Source organism: Colossoma macropomum, unplaced genomic scaffold, assembly GCF_904425465.1.
Source record: "Colossoma macropomum unplaced genomic scaffold, Colossoma_macropomum, whole genome shotgun sequence".
In the NCBI taxonomy this organism is placed as follows: domain Eukaryota; kingdom Metazoa; phylum Chordata; class Actinopteri; order Characiformes; family Serrasalmidae; genus Colossoma; species Colossoma macropomum.
In genome coordinates this window covers 44,989,285-45,012,405 of record NW_023494785.1, presented here as the reverse complement: position 1 = coordinate 45,012,405, position 23,121 = coordinate 44,989,285, and the positions used below count along the sequence as shown (strand labels likewise).

At 41.0% G+C, this 23,121-nt stretch overlaps 2 protein-coding genes across 2 annotated transcripts in view; both read left to right on the top strand.

Annotated features, from left to right (window-relative positions):
- Nucleotides 1-2,991, top strand: part of gra (granulito) — a 7,086-nt gene extending 4,095 nt beyond the window's left edge. The window contains exons 5-7 of the mRNA XM_036580059.1: nucleotides 570-676; nucleotides 1,101-1,156; nucleotides 1,502-2,991. Coding sequence (XP_036435952.1) covers nucleotides 570-676; nucleotides 1,101-1,156; nucleotides 1,502-1,511 — 173 coding nt within the window. The 3' untranslated portion in view covers nucleotides 1,512-2,991. The remainder of the gene's footprint in view (nucleotides 1-569; nucleotides 677-1,100; nucleotides 1,157-1,501) is intronic.
- Nucleotides 2,992-7,320: 4,329 nt separating this feature from the next.
- upp1 (uridine phosphorylase 1) lies at nucleotides 7,321-21,760 on the top strand. Its single transcript, XM_036596384.1, has 8 exons — nucleotides 7,321-7,437; nucleotides 7,746-7,815; nucleotides 9,991-10,105; nucleotides 10,785-10,943; nucleotides 13,210-13,324; nucleotides 17,004-17,213; nucleotides 18,301-18,447; nucleotides 20,658-21,760. Exons 2-8 carry the CDS (start codon nucleotides 7,772-7,774, stop codon nucleotides 20,804-20,806), a joined length of 939 nt encoding a protein of 312 aa, XP_036452277.1. The 5' UTR covers nucleotides 7,321-7,437; nucleotides 7,746-7,771; the 3' UTR covers nucleotides 20,807-21,760.
- The last annotated feature ends 1,361 nt before the right edge of the window (nucleotides 21,761-23,121 follow it).

The window sequence follows — 23,121 nt, the reverse complement described above, 5'->3', positions numbered from 1 at the left end:
TAGATACAGATATAGAGGCTGGGTAATGGGGTTTTTCAGTAAAAAAAAAAAGTAAATTCAATTTTTGGCCACACCATCGAGTGGAATGGGGTGCTGCTCTCCCTCGAGGACTGGTTCTCCGTACCGTAAATTGCTGGTAGAGCCTATTCTCCTGGATTAGATTTCTTTGTGAGCTCTTATCCACATTCTTTTGCAGCTGTGTGCTGTTTAGGGCCTCTGCTGACCTGGGAGGTGGTGCCCTCTAGTGGCTTGCACAGACTAGGACACAGTTCTGTACTTTTTTAGGCAAAGCTGATGTTTAGAACTGCTGAATAAACTGTGGAAGATAAAAAACTTGGGTTGATTAAGTAATTTGGTTTTTGCTGAAAGAACGGTCACTCAGAATTGCAGTTTATTTGGTGCGTGGCTGCTGGATATTTTGCCAGCTACATCTTTGAGAAATCCTCACTATCAGAGTAATTTAATGTAAAATAAAGCTACAGGTGCCATCAGAGATGATGTGTATGAGTCTTAAAGTTTTGGTTCTTTTAAAAAAAAAAAAATACATGTATGTTTTTGTCGGCCAACAGAAAGAATATCATACAGCAGAGATTTCCTGATCAGGTTGGCAAGCTCACCAATGGCGAAGAAGAAGCCAGACTTTCTGCCAGAGCACCCTGTTGTTCTGGAGAAGGCGGTAAGTTGTATGATCACGAATGTAATAGAACAAATTATTGGGTTCTCCTGTGGAGTACCCACACTCACTGGCCATTTTATCAGAAACACCTGCCATATAGGTTTACTCCCATGACAGTATCACTGCAGTTCTGAGAATAGACCACCACCCCAGATAATATCTGGTGAGTGTTGGTCCTATGGTGGTCTTTTTCCCCTGATGAATGGTGTAAAGGGGAGCTGGTACACTGCAGTAGCAGATGAGCTACAGTCTGTAACTGTAAACCTACAAAGTGCACCTGTACAGTTTTTGTTACTGATAAAGTGTCCAGTGAATGAAATGACAAGGTAGGAGTTTCTAATAAACTGGCAAATCAGTGTTTCTACTGTATTGACTTCATACATATGATCACAGTGTGTCTCTGTGTGGGTGGTACCTTTTGCAGAGGGACCAAGATGTGCACAAGTTGTTTGTGAACAATTTCAACAATAAACTGGACATGTAAGTACATGGATTAAACAGCTTGTTTATTGAATTTAGTCAGACTGTAAAACTACACACACTGCAGATTCATACTGGATTAAAATCACTCCACAGTTATTACTGTCAGACTGTAAAACTACACACACTGCAGATTCATACTGGATTAAGTTTTAAGGTTTTGTTGCTAAACAATTAAATAGTAAAATAATACATTGAATAATAGAACTGATCTCAAGTCCAATAACACTCTAATCTATGCGAATATGTACTTTTGCGAGTGATTATGGAGGTTTGTTAGTGATGTTTTTGACATTAATTTTATCTTTTTTGTCATTTAACCACTTTTATCTGTGTTTTCCGCAGGATTGCCTGAGTGAGGATTCCCCTCAGAGCTGACGGTTCATCTGAATGTTCCATCATTAGTACAAAATACGAAACAGACGATGGAAACGATGAGACTTCCTCCTTCAGACTGCTATTATGACAGAATCTTGTTAGAGTAGCGTGTGTCGTGTATTTGTATATATTTGTGGGAATGTTTTAATCTCAGTGTGCTGACAGGGCTTTTGGATAAGCAGTGTTGTGGATGCCCTCTTAAGACCGGCAGTCGATAAGAAGACGAAGTCAGACTCTTTGGCTCAGAAGATGTAGAAGTAATAGTTCGGTTTTTTGTCCTCACTTGACATTTCGCCTTTTGACCACATCCTGCAGCTTCCTGTGTATTCCTTACGGTTTTCACTAACTGTCTTATAAGCTACTAACCTGCACGAGGGTGTTTTATTTTTTGTTTTGTTTTTATTTCTTGTGTTGGAGTGGAATAGTGAGAGTTTTGAGTTGAGGATTTAACGTACCTGAACGTTGTGCTCTTTGTACTAGAAAAGGATACACTATGCATTGCTTATCATCAGCTGATATTTCTGTTGAGGTTAAAGAATTAGTTCACTGAAAAATCAAATTTTACCCCAAATGTAGTTGATCAGCCAAGACATGTTTGGTGTCTGAAGTTTGCTTTTTTTAATTTTAGCAGTAGAGCTACGAGGCTAATGTAGCTAGCAAATAGTGGTCATACATGTCACCCATGTAGAGCCAGTGCTAAGACTGAAAAAGAAAACTTCAGACACAAAACGTGCTTAAGAAGGGGAAACTGGGGGAATTTGATTTCTAAGTTGGCTTGACAAAGCCACATAAATACCTACACATGCGCACACGTGTATTCACAACCCCCTGGGATACCAGAGCAATGACCAAGCAACACCTTAGCAACCACCTGAGATACACTAGCAAGTGCCAAGCTACAGCTTAGCAACCACCTGAGATACACTAGCAAGGGCCAAGCTACAGCTTAGCAACCACCTGGAATGCATTAGTAACGACCAAGCAACACCTTAGCAACCACCTGGGATACACTAGCAATGGGCTAGCAACATGTTAACGACTACCTGGGATAGCAACGGCCTACCAACACTTTAGCAACCACCTGGGAGACTAGCAGTGGCCTAGCAACATGTTATCAACTACCTGAGATGTCCTAGTAGTGGCCTAGCAACACCTTAGCAACCAGCTGAGATACCATGGCAATGGTCTAGCAACATGTTATCGACTACTTGTGATACACTAGCAATGGCCTAGCAACGCGTTAATGACTACCTGAGATATCTTAGCAGTGGCTAAGCAACACCTTAACAACCAGCTAAGATACCCTAGCAATGGCCTAGTAACACGTTATTGACTACCTGGGATGCGCTAACAACGGCCTAGGAGCACACCAGTGACTACCTGGGATACCCTAGCAATGGGCTAGCAACACCTTAGCAACCACCTGGAATGCAACAGCTTGGCAATCATTTGGAATATCCTAGCAGTGCCTTAGCAACATTTTAGCAACATTTTAGCAACCACCTGGGATACCATAGCAATGGTCTAGCAACACCTTAGCAATCTGGAATTCAACAGCTTAGCAACCACCATGGATCCATTAGCAATGACCAAGCAACGCCTTAGCGACCACCTGGGATGCCGTAGCAAGGACCCAGCAACACCTTAGCAACCACCTGCGATACCATAGCAATGACCAACAACACCTTAGCAACCACCTGGGGTACCATAGCAATGACCAACAACACCTTAGCAACCACCTGGGATACCACACCCAGGTTTTTGTCAAGCCAACTTAGTTTGTTCACTAATTTTGTCCCTTGTAGTTTGAGCTGCTCCTTTAACAGCCTAAAGAACCTGAAGGCAGGACTGACAGACTGACGCTTCGTTTTTGCTTAAGCAATATTATTATAAACAAATGTAATAAAAATGGCCTTAATGTTTGTTAATATGACCAAAAGTTTTGGGCTCTGACTTTTGAAAATGTGGCCACTCAGTTGCCAAAGTCCATGTGCAATATGTTGTTTATTGTTTGAAGTTTATTTAAGGTGAGTATTTATAAGAGCTCTGTTTGTATTGTTTTATTTGGTACAGCTGAGTGTGGTGCAGTATCTCCTCCTGACTGTTTTCAAAACCAAATACAAAGACATCTTCTTATGCAAACAGGTTTGTGAAATGATTCCTCCTTCCAGATTGATGAAATGAAGTAATAGCCGGTGTGGAAATGGTTTACGGTCACTCCGCTGACCAAGCGCTGGGCTTGGTCTTTATTGTAATGCCTGTTTCAGTGCATCCGGTCATTTTATTGTTCAGTTTCCTTGTTTGGATTCAGCGCTTAAAACCTCCTGATGCTCCTTTTTATGCTGTAATTGCTAATCGATGTCTTACTAATTAAGTTAGTTCATTGTTTTTGTATATCGACTGCAGTGTAATCGATAACTGACATCTGATTTTAATGACTGAACATGTTCACAGATGTCTTAAAGGGCCCGTATCCTACATTAATCTCTTTATATTTTCCCCTCAAACTCCATTCATAACAGAAGTGATGTTTTATGTGCCAAAAGTGATCATCATTTCTACATGTTCATGTTCCGACCCAGAGCAGGGGTGTCAAAGTCAACCACTGGAAGGGCCAAGTTAAAAAATCTCAACAAATCCCTGGGGCAGAGAATGAGTCTTTATTAACATTTTGTTATAAACTGAACTGACCAATTTAAAAATGTTTGTGTATTCAAAATACACAAACTTCAACAGTAAAAAATAGGCATTTGAAATATTACATGAATATTTTAAATATTCAAAATTTAAATGTCAGCAGGAGCTCAGTCTTTTAAACCTCCACTATACTGCCAAAAGTGTTCACTCACCCATCCAAATCATTGAATTCAGGTGTTCCTATCACTTCCATGGCCACAGGTGTATAAGACCAAGCACCTAGGCCTGCAGACTGCTTCCTCAAACATTAGTGAAAGAACGGGGCTCTCAGGAGCTCAGTGAACTCCAGCGTGGTACCGTGATAGGATGCCACCTGTGCAACAAGTCCAGTGGTGAAATTTCCTCACTACTAAATATTCCACAGTCAGCTGTCAGTGGTATTATAACAAAGTGGAAGCGATTGGGAACGACAGCAACTCAGCCACGAAGTGGTTGGCCACGTAAAATGTCAGAGCGGGGTCAGCGGATGCTGAGGCGCATAGTGCGCAGAGGTCACCAACTTTCTGCAGAGCCAATCACTACAGACCTCCAAACTTCATGTGGCCTTCAGATCAGCTCAAGAACAGCGTAGAGAGCTTCATGGACTGGGTTTCCATGGCCGAGCAGCTGCATCCAAGCCTTACATCACCAAGCGCAATGCAAAACGTCGAATGCAGTGGTGTAAAGCGCCGCCACTGGACTCTAGAGCAGTGGAGACGTGTTCTCTGGAGTGACCAATTACGCTTCTCCGCCTGGCAATCCAATGGACGAGTCTGGGTTTGGCAGTTGCCAGGAGACGGTACTTGTCTGACTGCATTGTGCCGAGTGTAAAGTTTGGTGGAGGGGGGATTATGGGGTGGGGTTGTTTTCAGGAGTTGGGCTCGGCCCCTTAGTTCCAGTGAAAGGAACTCTTAATGCTTCAGCACCAAGAGATTTTGGACAATTTCATGCTCCCAACTTTGTGGGAACAGTTTGGGGAGTTTGGCCCCTTCCTGTTCCAACATGACTGCGCACCAGTGCACAAAGCAGCTCCATAAAGACATGGATGAGCGAGTTTGGTGTGGAAGAGCTTGACTGGCCTGCACAGAGTCCTGACCTCAACCCGACAGAACACCTTTGGGATGAACCAGAGCGGAGACTGCGAGCCAGGCCTTCTCGTCCAACATCAGTGTCTGCTTCTAGAAGAATGGTCAAAAATTCCCATAAACACTCCTAAACCTTGTGGAAAGCCTTCCCAGAAGAGTTGAAGCTGTTATAGCTGCAATTATTAAACCCTATGGATTAAGAATGGGATGTCACTCAAGTTCATATGTGTGTGAAGGCAGACGAGCGAATACTTTTGGCAATATAGTGTACCTATCTGCTTGAACCAGACACCTGGCATCATTTCTTTACTGCAAGTTCATTAAAAAATGAAAATACTTTTGCGGGTCGGATTAGAATTGTGTCGTGTGCCTGATCTGGCCCGCGGGCCTTGTGTTTGACACATGGGCCTTAGAGTTACACTGGCTGATTAATATATCGCTGCTGTCGGAACAAAACCTCGCACGTCTGTTTTTTGTTTCTTGTATTTGAAAATGCCTGTTGGCCTCTACATTGTTGGTAAATTTCATGATGAATGGACCAAAATAAACGACCCAACATTACTTACTAAAAAAAAGTCTGGTTCCGTTGACTTGCTGTAGGCTTAGAAGGTGGATATATGTAATTTTTGGTTTATGACATCACAAAAACACTCAATTCAAAACAGGCTTTTTTCGCACAGTCTGTGTGGAGTGAATTTCACATACTGAATTAAACTCTTAACTCTCGTTTTTCATGATATGGGCTCTTTAAAGTCAACATGAGATCAAACTCTTTTTTTTTTTTAAATCGTGCAATGTCCCTGGTCATATTAATGCCCAATTACACATCAAACCACTCTGAATGACCTTTACACCTCAAAGCTTTAATTGTGCAAACATTTGGAAAGTTTCGGTGGAGTTCCCCTAACTGGGTGGGCTTGTTCTCTTTGCTTATGTATTTATGCGGTTAAGCAATTAACTTTCTCCTGTTTACTTTCAACCTTGATTTGAGTCGCGTAGTTGCTATGGTAACATCCCACGCTGTGAACGTTCATCAGCCGGTCACTTTGTGCGCATGCGCACTTCCCTTTCCTTATGATTCGTTTCGATTGAGTTCACCGAACCGATTCCTTCCGAGTGTCTCATTCAGTGTCCGAGTGATTCATTTGGGTTTTCTCTCATTTACTGATATTGCATTCAGTGACTGATTCAGAGTCTGATGACGTCAGCAGTCACCGAAGTCGGCCGTCATTCTCGTCTCCTCCCCAACTGACTCAGCGAGTGATTCATCTGTAGTCTCATTTCCTCTGTATACAATGATTCACTGAATCGATTGTCCACTAATCTGACTGAAATATTTATTAGGAAATATTATTAAACGGATTAAATCGGTTCAGCAAGACGTGAGTCGGTGCGACCGGTTCGCCAAAGGGGAATTCCACCGATTTTCCAACATAATTCAGTGTGTGAGGTGTACACAGAGTGATTCAGAGTGGTTTGGTGTGAATTGGTTCAGATGTCTTTACAGTGGTGGTGATAGGAACCAGGGGTCGCCATGACTACAACACAGATATAGACATTTTATTTACTGTCCAGAACCACCAGTGAACCTACACGAGTCTTCTGAGTTTATATGGAATGTTGATGATGGAAAATAGTGGAAAATCTGAAATAATAAGTTTTCTTTGGGGACTATTTTTGCCTCACAACACCCTGCATGTATCCCTCCACCAAGAATGGATTAAAATAAATGGTTTAAAATACGTTTCAAGCCAAAACATAAGCACAAAAAATTCATAACCATTTCATGTAGTAACTTTCTGTGAGGAGCTTTTAGAGGTGGACGTCTGGTTCCTATCACCACCACTGTGAACAGTTCTGACTCGGTAAGTTTCTCTAGAAACCAAACCGCTCTGAACGACTCTGTTTACATCTTAACCTTGAACTTCTGCAGCGCATTTTGAGAAATCGGTGGAGTTTCCCTTTTAAAAAACGGAAGAGTAAGTGATTCAAATGAATCGGTTCGTTCTCTTCCTCATGCGTGCAGCACAGCAGCACGTAGACCCGCAGCTGCCGGATGTTGGAGGCTGTGGGAGCAGCAGAGGAGACACGGAGCGTCAGCTGTGGACATTAGAGGAGTCAAACCGAGACATTTCGATTCAGGTAAAGAGGTCAAAGGTGCTGTTTTATACTCTAATTTATTCCGCATAACGAGGCTGAAGTTGGCTGCTTATTTGCCAACTTCTTTTTCGAATTCCACGTTCCACCTTAAATGGTGCTGCGGTTACGTTCTGGCGCCTCAGGCTCAGAATGTAACTGCAGCACCATTTAAGGAGGAACGGGAAATTCGAAAAACACTCACCTTAAACTTCTTCCTGTGAATTATTAAGAGGGAAAACATGCAAAGTAATGGCATAATGAGTGTTTATGGTTGTTTATGGCTCATTTATCTCCTCATTATCACCTCGCAGGATCTTCTGACAGGACGAGAAGGAAAATGCCTTCTGGTTGTGATGAGAAAAATGGAGAAAACTGTGAAAGGTAGGCAAAGCAAAAACACCAACACACTTTTTCCCTACTATTGGAACATTTTAAATAGACGAGCCTGTAGAGAAGAACTAAAAAAGGAGAAAAAAAGACTATTCCTGACCTGAGGTCACTGCAGGTCATCCCCCTTTTGTCTTTGTTGGATGTGGCTGGAAATAGAAAATGGGGCTTCAGCTAAGTGTGAAATTTCACGAGATGATGACAGAAATGTCGTTTTATTTTCTTTAGTTTTAATAATAGAATGATAATAATATTTGTATGGAGTAAATGCAGCTCAGAGTGTTTCAGAGAATTAAACGACAAAAATAAGTTAAAAAAGGGACAATAAGATCAACGGAACATAAAAAGAAGGGTTTTCAGTAACGGCAGTGGTTCTGTTTAGAACTATGAGTTCAGTATAGAACCATTTGCATGCTTAAACGGTTCTTTGCATGGCGAGAATGTGATGTGTATCGTTCGATATAGCACCAAAAAGGGTTCTGCTGTTGTCATGATGAGCTTGTAACAACAGAAGAACCCGTTTTGGTGGTGCTATATGTAACGCATTCTCCCTCAGATTCAGATTTGAAGAACCTTTTTTACCATGCAAGGAACCATTTAAACATGCAAATGGTTCTAAATAACACCAAAAAGGGTTCTGCTATTGCATAAGATGTCAAGCTTCTGCCAAAAAGGTTCTATATAGAACCATACACAGCAGTACAACACGTTCTCCATATCCATTAGTCTGAACAACCATTTCACCACAAAAACAGCCCCTTAAGCATGCAAACAGTTCTGTCAAGTTTGTGACAGCAGAACCGTTTTTGATTCTATATAGATCCATTTTCGAAAATGCTCTGCATAGAACCATATACAACATGGTTTACACCATGCAGAGAACGATTTAAGCATGCAAATGGTTCTATATAGCACCAAAAAGGGTTCAGCTTTTGTGTACGGTCAAGCTTGTAAACAACAGAAGAACAATTTTTGGGTGCTACGTTCATAAAGGTTCTAGATAGAACCATACACAGCAATACAACATGTTCTCCATATCCATCAATCTGAAGAACCGTTTCACCATGCAAACAACCATTTAAACATGCAAATGGGTCAGGGGTTCTCGACCTTTTCCACCTCAAGGCTCACACGTTTATGACTAGAAGGACGGCTCATGCCAAATTTTCGCTTTAAAAATCTTTTGTTTCCTAAGTTCTCAAACACAGAACTTAAACAATTATGACCTGAACAGCAGCTTAAAGATCAGATCGTCCATTTGAGTCCAATTAATTAATGAAAAGTGAAAATTTAAAAATGAAATAATGAATGAATTAATAATCAATTTGTGTTTATACTGTTATAGCCCAGGAGCTATAACAGAGGTGAGGCCCAGTCAGGAGTGATATAATAATAGCAGTAATAATAACAGTAATAATAATAATTTTCTGTTTGAATGCTTTGACATTAAAGCTGTTGTAGCCAGAAATTTTCAGCACTGCAATGTGCAAACATATAACACTAAATGTTAAATATTAGCATATTAGGCTTGTTTTATATCAGAAATCAAGCAGAATTAACACGATTTATATACCAGCCACTCACAAGTAGACAAGTGAAACATCAGGGGAGATAAAAAATTGACAAATGTTCTTAATAATAATAATAATAATAATAATAATTTGAATTTATATAGCACCTTTCACAAACCCAAGGACGCTGTTGTCACAGGTCTTCTGTTAATGTTGTTTACAGTTTGAAAACATGATTTTTTTTTTATATTATTAAGTTGATTTTTATCACATAAAGTGCCATCACTGGCCCACCGAGACCACTGGCCCCCCTCAGTGTTGGTCCAAAGACCACCAGAGGGTGCTTTGTGGCTCTCTTGTGGTCCATGACCCCGTGTTTGAGAAACGCGACCTTACAGAACGATCTGGAACAGACAGAGATGGACAGTCCGTTAGGTGTGATGGTGCTGAACCATGTAATGCCTTGTAAACAGTAGTAGTGCTTTAATGTCTGTCCTAAGAGACTGTAAGCCGGGGTGATAGACTCTCTCTCCTGTGTGTTGCTGTTTGTGCTGCGGCTGCAGCGTTTTAAATGAGCTGTAACTCATCAGTCAAACTTTTTGGCAAACAAGCGAACAGTGAGTTATAGAACTCAAACCTTTTTCTTTCTTTTCTTTAGTCGATCCATATATGTCAACAATCCCCATCTGGAGTCCTTGAAAGAAGACATTCTGTACCATTTCAACTTGGGCACGTCCTCCCATGACTTAGCAGCCCAGTTTGGAGACGTCAAAGTAAGTTTTATAGTATATTTGTCGTATTTGTATTAAAATGTAGTTTCTTCATTCAGATTGCATTAAATTACAGTGCTGATTCCTGTCCTCTTAATGCCTAAAGTGCCTTAAAGGGGAATTCCACCTATTTTCCAAAATTTCCCACATATAAATGAGTGTGTGAGATGTGAACAGAGTGGTTTGGTGTGAATTGGTTCAGATGTCTTTACAGTGGTGGTGATAGGAACCAGGGGTCGCCATGACTACAACACAGATATAGACATTTTATTTACTATCCAGAACCACCAGTGAACCTACACGAGTCTTCTGAGTTTGTATGGAATGTTGATGATGGAAAATAGTGGAAAATCTGGAATAATAAGTTTTCTTTGGGGACTATTTTGCCTCACAGCGCCCTGCATGTATCCCTCCACCATGAATGGAGTTTAAGTTCTCTAAACTATCATAAAACAGTGTCTCAGTCATCAGGCAGTGAATTCATAACCATTTCATGTAGGAACTTTCTGTGAGGGAGCTTTTAGAGGTGGACGTCTGGTTCCTATCACCACCACTGTGAAACATTCTGACTGTGAATTCCTCTGTTCTTTATTTGCCCTTTAATTGTTCCCCAGGTTTTCAGTAGTGTTGAAACTGTGGTTGTTGCATCATGACTGAGCTGTATTTCCTGGTTCTGTAACAGTTTGTGTGTGTTGGCGGGAGTCCGTGGAGGATGAAGTCCTTCATTAAGTACATTGCCGGAGAGCTGGGCCTGGCTGGTCCTGATGCAGAGTACCCGAACATCTGCGAGGGCACTGACCGCTACGCCATGTACAAAGTGGGACCTGTGCTGTCTGTTAGCGTAAGTCAGCGTTATATCAGTGAACTGATATGTAATAGATATGTTATAATACACTGCTAAGTATATCATGGGTACAGTAGCATTGCTTCAAGTACACCCTAAAAAAGAGGGTTCTTCAAGGGTTCTTTAGTAAAGAAAAAATCAGTATAGATTCATGAACAATTAAAGAACCCTTTGCATGATTAAAGGGCTCTTTGCATTGTGAATGGATTCTTTAGATTTATGGAGAGTGTGGTACAGATGGTTCTATACAGAACCTTTTTCAGAAGGGTTCTATATAGCACCAAAAAAGGTTCTTCTACACTATACTTCTTTCTTTAAGCGTTCTTTAGTAAAGAAAATGGTTCTATATAGAACCATGAACACTCAAAGAACCCTTTGCACAATTAAAAGGTTCTTTGCATCGTTAAAGTGTTCTTCAGATTGATGGAAAATGTGTTCTGTATGGTTCTATATAGCACTAAAAAGCGTTCTTCTATTGTAGCGATGTCAAGCTTGTTACAATAGAGAACCTTTTTGGGTGCTGTACAGAATCCTTTGCAAAAAGCTTTTATACAGAACCATGTACAGCACATTCTCCATCAACCTGAAGGACCCTTTAACGATGCAAAGAACCTTTTAATCATGTTCAGAAAGAATCAGGTTCTTTGAGTGTTCATGATTCTGTATAGAACCACTTTTTTTTACTAAGAACCCTTGAGGAACCATCTTTTAAAGAGTGTATTGTTACAAGCTTGACATTGTAACAATAGAAGCCATCTCTATTTTCCAAATTGTACATATATATATACACACACACACACACACACACTTATCAGGCATAATATGCTCCAGCAGCACTGCTGTGTCTGATCCACTCGTACCAGCGCAACACACACTAACACACCACCACGTCAGTGTTACTGCAGTGCTGAGAATGACCCACCACCCAAATAGTACCTGCTCTGTGAGGGTCCATGGGGGTCCCTGACCACTGAAGAACAGGGTAAAAGGGGGCTAACAAAGTATCAGAGAAACAGATGGACTACAGTCTGTAACTGTAGAACTACAAAGTGCACCTATATAGTAAGTGGAGCTGATAAAATGGACAATGAGCACAGAAACAAGGAGGTGGTTAGAATGTTATGCCTGATCAGTGTATATATATATATATATATATATATATATGCTGCGTTTGTTGAAACACCATCATTCTGCACGTCACAGTGTTACGCAGCCAATGACGGCATGAAGCCACGCAAATGTTGGGATAGTGACCGCAAACTTCAGCAGTGTGGATTGTTTATTTATGGTGGAGAAAGGCAGGGCGGCGCTCTGAACTCTTTCATTTTGTTGTGTAATGCTGAGAAATTCAATAATGAGTAATTTGGCATCCACGGCTCCACTAAACTAGATGGAACGTTCTGCTTAATGCTGCGCTCTGTAGACCACGGCAGAAATTATAAGAATTAATAATGCCTACACTTAGGCCCAGTCCCGTTTCTTATTTTTACTGCTACCCCTTGTTTTCGAGTGTTGCCCCTTAGAACTGAGTTACAGGGTAGTGGTTGAAATCTTCCCTCTGAAATGGGACCCTCAAATAAAAAGAGCATCACTTCATTAACAGCTACCAGCGCTGCTCTGTAGGCAACCCTGCCAGTCTGCAGTGACAGCAGAGGAGGGTAAAGTTGAGCTCCTCACTGCTGGGCTTTAGTTACATTTAGGGCATCATATGATCTTCAAAGAGGGGGCAATTATTTATTATCACCCACCCCTAATTCTTCAGTGATACGAAGCTGAAGTCAGATATTCTCCAGATTATTGTTTGAATTTTCTCGTTCCACCTTAAATGGCATAACAAACATAAATCACTAGTAGTGCTGATGTCTCAGTAGCTAAATTTCCTGTTCCACCTTAAATGGTACAGAAAATCCTCTATTTGGAGGGTCATGTAGCCCCAACACTTCACCCCTCTATCTCAACAAGAATCAGGACACCCTGCACCTAGACAACAACATGCAAAACAGAGGGGTAGGGCTGAGTGGTAGGGGCGAGGGGTGAAATGGGACGGGGCCTTAGTGTTACTCTATGCATGAACATAATTCTGGATCTGATTACTTGCAGTGAGCATGTAAACAGAGATTTTCATCAGAGTGTTGAGTAGAGTGTGTATAAACTCCTCAGTCATAATCTATAATCAGAATGAGTACAGTCGCATGGTCACTGTAACGCTGAATGTTCTGCATTGTTGTGTTTAATGCTGTGTGAATGTGTCTGTGTGTTTTAGCATGGCATGGGCATCCCCTCAATCTCTATAATGTTACACGAGCTCATCAAGCTCCTGTACCACGCGCGCTGCACCGACGTCACTGTAGTGCGCATCGGGACCTCGGGTGGACTAGGTACACTTTCACACCTCTAACACTCTCTTAACTAAGCATTAACATACAGTTGTTATCGGCTTATCAGGTTTACTGACTTACTGCTGTATAAAACCCAGTGATGATCACACTGCTTCACATTTTAATAATTCCAGTAATGCATGCATGATTATGTATGATTATGTGTTGATAGTAGAAAAAGTACAGAAATACTGTCACAAAATCTATCAGTATAGTATTGTGGTGACATTTCAGTGTGTATTAGCGCTTTTGAACATTTTCAGTATATTTTAAAGGACTCGTATTATGGAAAGTTATTATGGAGTTATAGTATGTAAACATTCTTGAAATTGCATACTTTTCCATTCATTACCCAGTGCATACATGTATGTATAGAAACTAGAAACTGTAAAAACAGTCTGGTTTGAATTTAGTGCTTTTGTGATGTCACAGTTACACATATCCACCTATTTAGGGTAGCCCCGCCCATTCAGCCTACAGCAGTTTAGCCCCACCATTCAGTCTACAGCAGTTTAGCCCCACCCATTCAGTCTACAGCAGTTTAGCCCCACCATTCAGTCTACAGCAGTTTAGCTCCACCATTCAGCTACAGCAGTTTAGCCCCACCATTCAGCTACAGCAGTTTAGCCCCACCATTCAGTCTACAGCAGTTTAGCTCCACCTTTCAGTCTACAGCAGTTTAGCCCCACCATTCAGTCTACAGCAGTTTAGCCCCACCATTCAGTCTACAGCAGTTTAGCCCCACCATTCAGTCTACAGCAGTTTATCTCCACCATTCAGCTACAGCAGTTTAGCTCCACCATTCAGCTACAGCAGTTTAGCTCCACCATTCAGCTACAGCAGTTTAGCTCCACCATTCAGCTACAGCAGTTTAGCTCCACCATTCAGTCTACAGCAGTTTAGCCCCACCATTCAGCTACAGCAGTTTAGCTCCACCATTCAGTCTACAGCAGTTTAGCCCCACCATTCAGCTACAGCAGTTTAGCCCCACCCATTCAGCCTAGAGCAGTTTAGCCCCACCCATTCAGTCTACAGCAGTTTAGCCCCACCCATTCAGCCTAGAGCAGTTTAGCCCCACCATTCAGTCTACAGCAGTTTATCTCCACCATTCAGCTACAGCAGTTTATCTCCACCAGTTTATCTCCACCAGTAAAAACAGTCTGGTTTGAATTTAGTGCTTTTGTGATGTCACAGTTACACATATCCACCTATTTAGGGTAGCCCCGCCCATTCAGCCTACAGCAGTTTAGCCCCACCATTCAGTCTACAGCAGTTTAGCCCCACCCATTCAGTCTACAGCAGTTTAGCCCCACCATTCAGTCTACAGCAGTTTAGCTCCACCATTCAGCTACAGCAGTTTAGCCCCACCATTCAGCTACAGCAGTTTAGCCCCACCATTCAGTCTACAGCAGTTTAGCCCCACCATTCAGTCTACAGCAGTTTAGCCCCACCATTCAGTCTACAGCAGTTTAGCTCCACCTTTCAGTCTACAGCAGTTTAGCCCCACCATTCAGTCTACAGCAGTTTAGCCCCACCATTCAGTCTACAGCAGTTTAGCCCCACCATTCAGTCTACAGCAGTTTATCTCCACCATTCAGCTACAGCAGTTTAGCTCCACCATTCAGCTACAGCAGTTTAGCTCCACCATTCAGCTACAGCAGTTTAGCTCCACCATTCAGCTACAGCAGTTTAGCTCCACCATTCAGTCTACAGCAGTTTAGCCCCACCATTCAGCTACAGCAGTTTAGCTCCACCATTCAGTCTACAGCAGTTTAGCCCCACCATTCAGCTACAGCAGTTTAGCCCCACCCATTCAGCCTAGAGCAGTTTAGCCCCACCCATTCAGTCTACAGCAGTTTAGCCCCACCCATTCAGCCTAGAGCAGTTTAGCCCCACCATTCAGTCTACAGCAGTTTATCTCCACCATTCAGCTACAGCAGTTTATCTCCACCATTCAGCTACAGCAGTTTATCTCCACCATTCAGCTACAGCAGTTTATCTCCACCATTCAGCTACAGCAGTTTAGCTCCACCATTCAGCCTATAGCAGTTTATCTCCACCATTCAGCTACAGCAGTTTATCTCCACCATTCAGCTACAGCAGTTTAGCTCCACCATTCAGCCTACAGCAGTTTAGCCCCACCCATTCAGCCTAGAGCAGTTTAGCCGCACCCATTCATCCTACAGCAGTTTAGCCCCACCCATTCATCCTACAGCAGTTTAGCCCCACCCATTCAGCCTAGAGCAGTTTAGCCCCACCCATTCATCCTACAGCAGTTTAGCTCCACCATTCAGTCTACAGCAGTTTAGCCCCACCATTCAGTCTACAGCAGTTTAGCCCCACCATTCAGTCTACAGCAGTTTAGCCCCACCATTCAGCTACAGCAGTTTAGCCCCACCCATTCAGCCTAGAGCAGTTTAGCCCCACCCATTCAGTCTACAGCAGTTTAGCCCCACCCATTCAGCCTAGAGCAGTTTATCTCCACCATTCAGCTACAGCAGTTTATCTCCACCATTCAGCTACAGCAGTTTATCTCCACCATTCAGCTACAGCAGTTTAGCTCCACCATTCAGCTACAGCAGTTTATCTCCACCATTCAGCTACAGCAGTTTAGCTCCACCATTCAGCTACAGCAGTTTAGCTCCACCATTCAGCCTACAGCAGTTTAGCCCCACCCATTCAGCCTAGAGCAGTTTAGCCCCACCCATTCATCCTACAGCAGTTTAGCCCCACCCATTCAGCCTACAGCAGTTTAGCCCCACCCATTCAGCCTACAGCAGTTTAGCCCCACCCATTCATCCTACAGCAGTTTAGCTCCACCCATTCAGCTACAGCAGTTTAGCTCCACCCATTCAGCTACAGCAGTTTAGCTCCACCATTCAGCTACAGCAGTTTAGCCCCACCCATTCAGCCTAGAGCAGTTTAGCCCCACCCATTCAGCCTACAGCAGTTTAGCCCCACCCATTCAGCCTACAGCTGTTCAGCTCCGCCCATTCAGCTACAGCAGTTTAGCCACACCATGCAGCTACAGCAGTTTAGCCCCGCCATTCAGCTACAGCAGTTTAGCTCCACCATTCAGCTACAGCAGTTTAGCCCCGCCCATTCATCCTACAGCAGTTTAGCCCCACCATTCAGCTACAGCAGTTTAGCTCCACCAATCAGCTACAGCAGTTTAGCCCCACCATTCAGCTACAGCAGTTTAGCCCCACCCATTCAGTCTACAGCAGTTTAGCCCCACCCATTCAGCCTACAGCTGTTTAGCCCCACCCATTCATCCTACAGCAGTTTAGCTCCGCCCATTCAGTCTACAGCTGTTTAGCTCCGCCCATTCAGTCTACAGCAGTTTAGCCTCTTTACACTGTGTTAAAGTTTCATGATGAATGGTTTGTCATGTCGGTGATGATATATGCTTTATTCATATTTATAATATATGTTTTATTCAGAGAAGACAAGAAAAGAAATATGTAAGAAAAGTAAATATGATCTGGGCCCTTTAATAACACCGCAGTAATACAGTGATGTGTTCAGTATAGCGCAGGCTGCTGACGCTCCTCCCCGTCAGGATGTGTGTGCGTTATTGATGGGATTCTGCTGCAGAGCTTCGGGACCAGAACAACTGATCCGTTAAATTTATGCAAATAGAGCGCTCTGTGTGAATGTGTTATCTGTGCTTCCTCAGGTTTGCAGCCGGGCACCGTCGTGGTCACTAAGCAGTCGGTGGACGCCACGTTCCTGCCCCGCTTTGAGCAGGTGGTTCTGGGTAAGCCGGTGGTGAGGAGCACTGACCTGGATGAAGATTTAGCGGAGGAGCTGCTGCAGTGTGGAAAAGAGCTCGCGGAGTTCGAGACGGTCATCGGGAACACCATGTGCACAATGGACTTCTACGAAGGTATCATTATTATTAATATTCTCACTTATGGATCATATTACTGTAGGTCTGATAAAATGAGCCAGAGGGCTGAGCGATATGACGATATGTTATTGTTATTGTGATAAATTCGGTCACGATACTCTTTTGAGTATATACATGAGTATATGATGGGTATGATCACTAGTCTAGAACACTCAGCACCTGCATGGATCAAAAACAAGACAGATTTAGGCCAATTATAGAGTCTGTTAACAGTAACAACCACCAACTGGGTGAACTGCATAGGGCTGCTGCGATTAGTCGACATAATCAATGACGTTGATGCTGAAAACTCATTGACATCATTATTTTAAACTGACGCATTATTTTTTAAAAGTTAAATGAATTTACCTTTTTTTGATTCCTAAATTGTAGGGCCTGGCCGATATGAACATTATTGTGACTGATACCGATACCAGTTTTAAAGTTGTCAGGCTAAAAAAATTTTTTTTATTTTTTAATTTATTCACTGAGATGTAATCAGAGAGATTCAGAGTGGTTTGGTGTGAAATGGTTCAGATGTCTTTACAGTGGTGGTGATAGGAACCAGGGGTCGCCATGACTACAACACAAATATAGACATTTTATTTACTATCCAGAACCACCAGTGAACCTACACGAGTCTTCTGAGTTTATATGGAATGTTGATGATGGAAAATAGTGGAAAATCTGAAATAATAAGTTTCTTTGGGGACCATTTTGCCTCACAGCGCCCTACATGTATCCCTCCACCATGAATGGAGTTCTCTAAACTATCATAAAACAGTGTCTCAGTCATCAGGCAGTGAATTCATAACCATTTCATGTAGGAACTTTCTGTGAGGGAGCTTTTAGAGGTGGACGCCTGGTTCCTATCACCACCACTGTGAACAGTTCTGACTCGATAAGTTTCTCTAGACACCAAACCGCTCTGAACGACTCTGAACCTCTCTGTTTACATCTTAACCGTTTAATTATGCAGGAATTTTGAAAAATTGGCAGAATTCCCATTTAATTTATTTTCAGTGTTTTAAGGAATTATACTGGCTATGAGTATAAAGCTGTAAAAAGGCTGTTGTCATTGCAGGTCAGGCTCGCCTGGACGGAGCGTTCTGTTCCTACACTGAAGAGGATAAGCAGAACTACCTGGCGGAGGCGTACGCTGCCGGAGTCCGCAACATCGAGATGGAGTCCTCTGTTTTTGCTGCTATGTGCAAACTCAGTAACCTGCGAGGTACTAAAGGGTCTGACTGAGACAGCTGCACACATGTATGATTAATTCATTAGGAGATCACAGTAGCTACGTTTACATGCAGCCTAATAATCTGTTAATAATCCAACTAATAGCTCAATCGGAATAGAATGTGTCCAGGTATACACCTCAGTAGAATAGTCTAGTCTGATTGAGGTCTTTCTGAATACAGTCTCTATCCGACTGATCGAGGTGGGTAATCCTGTAAATAATCCGTTAAATAGAAGAATAATATCCGTGTAAACGCCTGTATCTGATTACATTCCCTATCAGAAAGTTTAAGTCCGTTCTGATCATGTTCGTCACGTCATAGTGAAAGTTTATACCGTTCAACAAGGCGGAGCAGAAACTGGTCTGCAGAGGAGACGAAGTTTCTGCTCTGATCTTTAAAAGACGGCGGTGGGACGGACGTCCAGCTTATGTGTCTCAGAACACGACGTCTTCCTCTCGGCCTTCTTTAATAAGGACATGTGAAGGACGTTTTCCTGAGTCTGACATCATTTTAAAGTGATTAAAAACACAAGCGCTGCTCACTGCTGCTCATCTCACTCTGACTGGACTCACGTGATGCTGGTTGTCATGGTAAAGTCTACACTAAGTGGTTCTCTATGCATGCACGTCATTTTGGATCGGATTACTTGTAGTGAGCATGGAAGTGAAGATTTTCATCAGATTGTTGAGTAGAGTGAGAATAAACACCTCAGTCTTAATCTGTAATATGAATTTATTCAATCAGATTGGAGAAAATCTCTGCATGTAAACACAGACAGTGTCAGAGATCTGAATAGTAGAAATACTGAATCTAAAATAAACGTCCGATCTCTTGTTAAACTGAAGCTCTGATAGGGTTCTGATGTTCCACAAGCATCTAAACAGAAAGAACTTTTTTGACTTGCTTTGCAGTCTGAAGATCTGTGGAGTACACTTCAAAATAATGGCTCTTTAGTAAAGAAAATGATTCTATATAGAACCATGGACACTCTAAGAACCCTTTGCATGATTGAAGGGTTCTTTGCATCGTGAAAGGGTTCTTCAGGTTTATGAAGAATGTGCTGTAGATGGTTCTCTATAGAACCGTTTTGAAAAGGGTTCTATATAGCACCAAAAAGGGTTCTTCTACTGTTTCAACATTACAAGCTAGACATCAAAACAATAGAAGAACTATTTTGGTGCTATATAGAACCATATATAGAACATGAACACTAAGAGAATCCTTTGCACAGTGAAGGGGTTTTTCAGACTGATGTAGAATGTTCTGTAGATGGTTCTATATAGAACTGTTTTGAAAAGGGTTCTATATAGCACCAAAAGGGTTCTTCTATTGTTTCAGTGTCAAGTTTGTAACAGTAGAAGAACCTTTTTTGGTGCTAAAAAATCTTCAGATTGATGGAGAATGTGCAGTAGATTTTTGAAAAGGGTTCTTCTGTTGTATACAAGCTTGAACAATAGAAGAACGCTTTTTTGAAAAACCACCTACAGCACACTCTCCATCAATGTGAAGAACCATTTAACGATGCAAAGAACTCTTTAATCATGCGGAGGGTTCTTTGAGTGTTCATGGTTCTATAAATAACCATTTTCTTTACTAAAGAACCTTTGAGGAACCATACTTTTATATATATATATATATAAAACCTGAACATACTTTAAATGTTAATGAAGAGGCTGCATTTTGCTGTTCTTTCAGTCTTCAACCATATATAAAACAGCTAATTATATATTTATAACTTTTCTTTTGGTTTCGGTCAAGAATTTTAATTTCAGTGCATTACTTTTTACTGTTCATTTGCATTTATTCAAATGATATATGGTGATTTAGGTACTTTTCCACAGTATTAATCGGTACTTTTGTACAATACTATATATAATATGTATATTTTTCCAGACATTTTTGTGTTTCGGCCAAAAACGGCGCCATTTTTTCACCACTTTCAGTGGCCAAAATTTCGGTGCATCTCTTGTACTCATATGATCTAAAAAAAAAAAAGGATATCAAGGTTAAAGTAATGCAGCCGGTCTTAAACAGTCAGATTATTGGTCTCTATAATATATTCGAGGGCGTATCATCATCACAGCATGTAGGAATAGAATCACACAATCACAATCCGCTATTTTGTCCAAATCACACATCCAGTCTGAGCCTGTAGAGGCGGTTTCCTCTTTATTTACAGTTTGCTGTGTTTGTGTTCCAGCCGCTGTGGTCTGTGTGACTCTGCTGGACCGTCAGAAAGGAGATCAGCTGACCAGCTCTCACGACATCCTGCACAGCTACCAGCAGCGTCCCCAGATCCTCGTGGGCCATTACATCAAAAAGAATCTCAACGCCTCCAAGAAAAAATAAACAACCTCTTTTACTGTAGGGCTGTGGAATGTAAGTCACACCAAAGCCTCCGGTGTAGGTCGATTTAGTTTCATTTTAAGTTCATCTTATGTTTAGAATTTACGCTGTAACCTCAGATTAGCCTCCTCACCCGAACACGGCATACACAAGCACTTGAATGTAGTTTATTATTATTTGTTTTACACTTTTTTTATTTGTTTGACCCTATTTTAAAAAAGTAATATTATAAAATCTATAATATGTTCGGTTTCATTAACTGTTAAGTTATAAAATCTGTATTATTATTATTATTACAGGGATGAAGACGTCCAAAGGTTCTGTTCACTATGCACTAAAACTCTGTAGTTAAAGTTAAAATGTCACCAGCAGTTGTACATTTACTGTCTAGAGTCTAGATCAGGTCTCAAACTCTGAGGTTGGTCCGGTTGAAAAAAATGCAAAGACATAAAGTGTCCGGTGTTTTTTTATTGTAATTTTAACTGCATAATATATACAGTCGTTTATATGTTACAAATGAAAGTTTATATACAAATGTTTTGCCAGCCACTTCAGTTTTATACCAGATATTCTGTTGTCAGTAAATACACATTTTCTATCATACGACTAATAAACTAATAATGATAATGATAATAATAATAATAATAATAATAATAATAATAATGTCCCAAAAACTGTAGCTCAAATTGCCCCTAGTTTTGTTTCTATTGAATTTGTTTAGCTTCCTCATATATTCTTTATTCTTTTTCAGCTGCTATGACCATGATTTAAGATAAATCCTTCACCTACAACACTGATAATATCTGTAATATTGAAATTACCTACATTGAAGGTTGTATGTTATTGATTAGAAATGCATTCAAAGGATTGTTTCATAAAATGGCTTTAATTCACAACTATTAAATATATGGATGGTGATAATATACTTGGTATTTTATTGTATTAGTGTTTGAGATACAATAAAAAAACAAAATGCACTAAATATGTTTCATTTATTCAGTATGAATGGGCGGGGCTAAACTGCTGTGGGCTGAATGGGCGGGGCTAAACTGCTGTAGGCTGAATGAGCAGATTCATGCAAATGTGATTGTGTGACATCACAAAAACTGAAAAAAAAAAAGCTGTTTTTGTTTTTTGCATGTATGGACTGGGGAGTGAACGATACTGCTAAATATCCATAAACTGTACGACATAAAAGGGAAACCAAACTGGGCTCCTTCAGTTCCCTCTTCACAGCTGAATACAGTATGAAAATAAATATGCATTTACTTTTTTACAGTAACTTTTAAATGCAGTTTCTTAATGACTCACTTTTTTGCATATACTTTCATGTGCACCTTCTTTGGATGCTTTTCCCGTAGTTTTTTACAGGCATCTCTTTTATATGCATTAGATTTTTTAATTTTATTTTATTTTGCCTTTTCACTTTGTTATATGCACTTTTTAAATGCACTTCTTTCACTTGGTAACGTGCAATATTTTCTCGAGTTTTTGAATGTTTTTTTTTCAACAATTTGTTTTTCACTTTTTACATGCTTGTTATGCATTCTTTTTTACAAGTATTTTGATTACATGTGCTTTTTTTTTTACATGCACTCTTTTTACATGCACACTTTTTACGTGCAGTCTTTTACATGCACTTTTTTACATGGATTTTTTACATGCACTCTTTATATGCACTTTTACATGCACTCTTTGTAAATGCACTCTTTTTACACACACTTTACATGCACATTTTACAGGCACATTCTTTATATGCACATTATATAAGCAGCTTTAGAACAGCAGTCGTGCTGTAAACTCCAGCTTGGTGAAACCCTGTAGAGTTTGTGGTGCAGTCTGGTTTGCAGAAGTGCTGATTCGGTTCTGTAGTGACATTCGAGGCCGTGTTCAGTGACGGTCGTCCTCTCTGCTGTCTGTTCCTGTTAACTTGTGGCCTTTGTGACTTTTTACAGCCGTTATAGATGCTTTACCGTCTCACATATACATAATAACTGATTGTAAACGCTCTTTCATAGCTGACACAAACTGCCATTCAGCTTAAAATGACTCATCTGCATATCGTCCTTTGTGCTTGTGATTCACGTGTTCCAGAGTTAAAGTCCTCACAAGGTGTTTATTGTTTTCCCACCCAGTTTATTCTCATTACAGCAGAGTGTTTACAGATAAAGCTTGGCCATGTATTGAAGCTTAAGGGAAAAGGCAGGTTTTTATATGTATATTCTATTTATATCTGTATTTGGGTTAATCTAAAAATCCATTTATTTGGTTTTTTATTTTTGTTGCTGTTGTCTATATAACTTTATTACATATCCTGC